Raw genomic sequence first — 3,945 nt, forward strand, 5'->3', positions numbered from 1 at the left:
TAAATAAAATAGAAGGAAGGAAGAATAAGTGCGCGCAATGAGTACGCAACCTCCCGCCGTGAAGATGAAAGAGCTGCGCCTGCCAATCTCGAGGGTGAAGACGATCATGAAGAGCTCGCCTAGCGTCGACACCGTCGGGCAGGACGGCTTGTATTTGGTCACAAAAGCCACGGTAAGACACACTTGGAGGTTAGAGATACGTTTCTGAAAAGATTTATTTTTACACCGAGACGGCTTATTAATTTATAATTATTACTTCAATTTAATAAATAGCGACTAAAATATATTCGATATTTATCCTCTATTACATTCATGTGACATAATAGTTGTATATTTATAACAATATAAATATTTACATTTTTGAGATAAGGGGTTTGTTTTCTATTACCGAACTGGCAGCGTTAGGTTAGAGTTAATCTTTTTTTCTTCCAATGTGGAGTAAAAAAAAGATAAACTCTGAACTAGTGCAGCCAGTTCGGTAACAGAAAGCAGACCCGAGATCTTATAGTTTTTGAAGTGTCTCATACATTTGGTCCTTGCGCTTTTGACCCATATATCGATTGTTATTCAGTCCTGCAATGTAGTGCCATTATGGTGTTGTTAATTTAGCATTTAATATTCCACTAGGCACTTTGCAACTTTGCAGGAATTATTCATACATTACCTGACAGAGGAGGCACACATGCAAAGCAACAAGGGATCCTCTCTGGATTACAAACACCTGGCGGAGGTGGTGCAGACTAACGACACGCTGGAGTTCCTGCGGGAGATAATGCCCAGGAAGATTACCGTACGACAGTTCAAGGAGATGATGGAGGCCAAGGAGGCGTCCAACAGCAGCAGCTCGTCCGAGAGCAGCTCGGACTCGGACAGCGACAGCGACTCCGACACGGACTCCTGTTCGGACAGCGACGAAACCAAGGGGGACAACGGCAACTCGTCGGGTAGCGAGCGGGAGAGCGAGACCAAGGAGAACGGCGCTTGTCATTCGGATAGTGACAAAAGTGAGAGCAGTGTGAAAAGTGATAGTGAGGAGAACAATAAGAGATGAGAACTCGTTGAATTTCTACTTCTAGGAGACAGACTCCGATTATTTGACAAACCTAGATTCATCTCGTGTCTTTCTACAAAATTTTGCAGATCTGTAAAATCTATCCAGTGTCAAGATCATGCGTCTATATCAGCAGATCTAGTTTAACAAACGCAGTCATCAGTAGTGACTCAAAATTTAGAGACAGGCCACGAGAATTTGTCTCGAAAGAGGAGATATTATTTTTATATGCTCACGAATGATGAAAAGTGCACCACACAAGATCTTTTTACACATATTTCTTCTCTCACACATATTTTTGTACATATATCTCACGACGTTCATTATTCACGCATTCAATGTTAATAAGATCAATGTTTTTTTACATTAATCATATTTATTTATGATCATGCTTTAGGATTGGTTTTTTCATCTTTGATAACAATAAATTGATGTCACGATATTTCGTTTTATTTAATCTTTAAGAATCTTGAATTATATAACAATCATAGGAGAATAATCATAGGAGAATAGGAGAACATTGATGTAAACGTTTTAAACTTTTGTATAATACAAAGTTAGCGAAAGTAGGTTGCGTGTTATTTATATTAGCATTTTAAGATTTTTTTTTTTTACTAATCTTCCCTATAATACGCATGTTCAAGATAATGGAACGACCGAATACGCTTGGATGTTGTATTTAGTCTCGATGTAACTTTTTCGATTTGGATGTGACATCGAAACCATTCTCATTTAATTTTAGAGCTAGAAAATAGATCTCGGCTAACGCTATAATTAACGCGCAAATTATACCTAAGAGTAATCTAAATCCGAAGTCTAGGTCCCCGATTATGAGTTCTACCCCGATGAATCCGAAAGCGAAGCCAGCTATCACGGAAAATACAAATTGCGCGACAGCAATCAGTTGCTTGTTTATCTCCTTCACTGCAAAATAAAGTGACATTAGAAAGACATTAAATTGTCTTTTGTAAGCGCGGTTAAAAAAAATAGATTTAACAATATACAATATATTTACTTTGATACGCGATGCTGTCTTCCGGTAAGAATTTCCGTACAGAATCGATGCTCTTCGTCATCGCCTGATATTCTCGGGCGTTTTGCTGCGCCGTTAATTTCCGTATTCTAGCCTCCAGCTCTGGATTCCGTGGCGTCTCCTTTGGCGTCGGCAGTATCACGTCGGAATCATCGAAAAGTTCGTGCAGGTAAATCTTTTGTGTCGCAGTTTTCCTATGCTCTTTTAGATACCCATTCAACCACTTGAGGTCCTCGATTTTTAACGTGGCACTTGCAATTTTCTCCTTCTTGGATTTTTTCAGTTTGCGCAAGGATGCGATGCCATCCGGTGCACCATCCGTATCTTTTACATCGTACAAGATAAAATCTTTCAATTTCTTAGACGGATTTATCGTTACGGTAGGATCTACAATCGACTCTAGTGGCATATCTAAACGAACTCAATATACACCCGTCTCTACTTTAAGAAAATTATTAGGTCTGTATTAAACGCTAAAATACTAAAAGAGGCAACGCATAAGGTACAGGCTAAAAAGTTATTGTCATTTCTTATGGCGTAATGTGCAATTTCTTTTCCAAGTCAACATAGAACTCCTGTATTTCCGTTTCCTTCTCCTGAAACGTCTGGTCCACCTTTTGACACTTGTCGCTCATATCATTTATGAACTTCTCCCACTCTCTTTTTCTCAGTAATCTGTTTTCACTCAGAACGTTATCCTACAAAGATAAAATATACCCAATGTGGGAATCAATTCTTTTTCGCGTCACGAGAGATGAACGAGATGCCACAAAGGTTGGCGCACGTACACTGTCAAAATTTTCCTCCCTCTGTAAAACACGGTTGCACATACTCAGCGCGACATCCACGTTCGCTTTGAGGCTGGGCAAGTGGCAATCGCCGAGTTGCTCGGTGCGATCCAACTGGCTCTCCTTCAGCTCCGTTGTGTATTCAAGTATCTTAAACAGGCGTTCCACCTCCCTGTCGGACCTTCTTTCCTAAAAAAAATAGCAAAAAATGCAATCTAGGATTCGTACTGCGCACAGAATGCAACACTTAAGAATTAAACGCTTGACAATTGACATACAATAGTTTACAAAGTACAGACAGAATGACTACTGATGTCTGCTTTCATATGAATTTATGAAGTTGAATTGAAATAAGCATTAATTCCAAAAATTAATAAACTGATATATAAAAAGAGCTGTTAAAAGAAGAGAATTAAAACATTTTATTTCGCGGACAGGAGCAATTGCAGTTTCCATCATTGCAGTGTCTTTGTTTAATGATTAAGTTTTCACGACTCGTAGGTTATGTCCGCGCATTTAAATCCGCATCTTGGCGGAATATTTTTAATTAAATTCCAATCGGTTTTATCGCCATCGGCCATAAAACCGAGCCGACACCGAGCTCACGATCGCCAGGCGCTCACCTGAAACTCTCGCAGGAAGAACGTGACCTCACCCTGGACGAACGGACGATGGTCGAACAGCCTGCCCCAGATCTCGCCCGTGTCTACGGAAACGCGTGTGATTCAGTAATCAGTGACAGTTTGGTGATGCCTAACGTAAATGCGTTAAGTGTACCGTTCGCGCCGAACATAAACGTCCTAAACGTGCGTGGCGTTTAGGACGATACCGTGAATGTCGCACCTTTGATGACGGACGCCATGTCGGTGCCAGTAGAAACACTAGAAACGGAGTCGAAAGTCGAACGGGGCAGTGACGGCACGTTGTCGCCTGACGGCGGTGCGCCGTCACGTGACTGGCTGTACTACTGAAAACCGGCCGGCCCGACCGCCAGTGGAAACGGTCGGCACGTCGCCAGACGTCGGTGCGCCCGTCACGTGACTGGATTTACTACTGAACCGACCGCCGCAAGA

The 3,945-nt window shown here is 41.5% G+C and overlaps 3 protein-coding genes across 4 annotated transcripts; 1 reads left to right on the forward strand and 2 right to left on the reverse strand.

Moving 5' to 3' along the window:
• Positions 1 to 6: 6 nt before the first annotated feature.
• LOC112453404 (chromatin accessibility complex protein 1-like) lies at positions 7 to 1,539 on the forward strand. The gene is made up of 2 exons (XM_025014184.1): positions 7 to 172; positions 647 to 1,539. The coding sequence occupies exons 1-2, from the start codon at positions 38 to 40 to the stop codon at positions 1,049 to 1,051; spliced, it is 540 nt and encodes a 179-aa protein (XP_024869952.1). The 5' UTR covers positions 7 to 37; the 3' UTR covers positions 1,052 to 1,539.
• A 99-nt stretch (positions 1,540 to 1,638) lies between these two features.
• On the reverse strand, positions 1,639 to 2,597 carry LOC112453402 (transmembrane protein 199-like). The gene is made up of 2 exons (XM_025014180.1): positions 2,067 to 2,597; positions 1,639 to 1,975 (listed from the first exon to the last, which is right to left on the reverse strand). The coding sequence occupies exons 1-2, from the start codon at positions 2,491 to 2,493 to the stop codon at positions 1,731 to 1,733; spliced, it is 672 nt and encodes a 223-aa protein (XP_024869948.1). The 5' UTR covers positions 2,494 to 2,597; the 3' UTR covers positions 1,639 to 1,730.
• LOC112453403 (biogenesis of lysosome-related organelles complex 1 subunit 5-like) lies at positions 2,596 to 3,865 on the reverse strand. 2 transcript variants are annotated; one of them, XM_025014181.1, is made up of 4 exons: positions 3,716 to 3,865; positions 3,496 to 3,578; positions 2,873 to 3,061; positions 2,596 to 2,782 (listed from the first exon to the last, which is right to left on the reverse strand). In XM_025014181.1, the coding sequence occupies exons 1-4, from the start codon at positions 3,732 to 3,734 to the stop codon at positions 2,615 to 2,617; spliced, it is 459 nt and encodes a 152-aa protein (XP_024869949.1). In that variant the 5' UTR covers positions 3,735 to 3,865; the 3' UTR covers positions 2,596 to 2,614. The 2 variants fall into 2 exon arrangements, with proteins under 2 accessions (XP_024869949.1, XP_024869950.1); XM_025014182.1 differs by having other exon boundaries at positions 3,650 to 3,760.
• Positions 3,866 to 3,945: the final 80 nt, after the last annotated feature.

The sequence above is a fragment of the Temnothorax curvispinosus genome, unplaced genomic scaffold, assembly GCF_003070985.1.
Source record: "Temnothorax curvispinosus isolate PA1 unplaced genomic scaffold, ASM307098v1 QBEX01004302.1, whole genome shotgun sequence".
Lineage (NCBI taxonomy): Eukaryota > Metazoa > Arthropoda > Insecta > Hymenoptera > Formicidae > Temnothorax > Temnothorax curvispinosus.

What these genes read in the sequence shown, in the direction of transcription:
- LOC112453404 (XM_025014184.1), top strand. Translation starts at nt 38, where the DNA reads ATGAGTACGCAACCTCCCGCCGTGAAGATGAAAGAGCTGCGCCTGCCA. An exon ending in ATTTGGTCACAAAAGCCACG is followed by an intron (nt 173 to 646) that starts GTAAGACACACT and finishes GCAACTTTGCAG; the next exon opens with GAATTATTCATACATTACCT.
- LOC112453403 (XM_025014181.1), bottom strand. An exon ending in TCTTCCTGCGAGAGTTTCAG is followed by an intron (nt 3,062 to 3,495) that starts GTGAGCGCCTGG and finishes TATTTTTTTTAG; the next exon opens with GAAAGAAGGTCCGACAGGGA. An exon ending in GGGAGGAAAATTTTGACAGT is followed by an intron (nt 2,783 to 2,872) that starts GTACGTGCGCCA and finishes TTATCTTTGTAG; the next exon opens with GATAACGTTCTGAGTGAAAA.
- LOC112453402 (XM_025014180.1), bottom strand. Translation starts at nt 2,493, where the DNA reads ATGCCACTAGAGTCGATTGTAGATCCTACCGTAACGATAAATCCGTCT. An exon ending in AGACAGCATCGCGTATCAAA is followed by an intron (nt 1,976 to 2,066) that starts GTAAATATATTG and finishes TTTATTTTGCAG; the next exon opens with TGAAGGAGATAAACAAGCAA.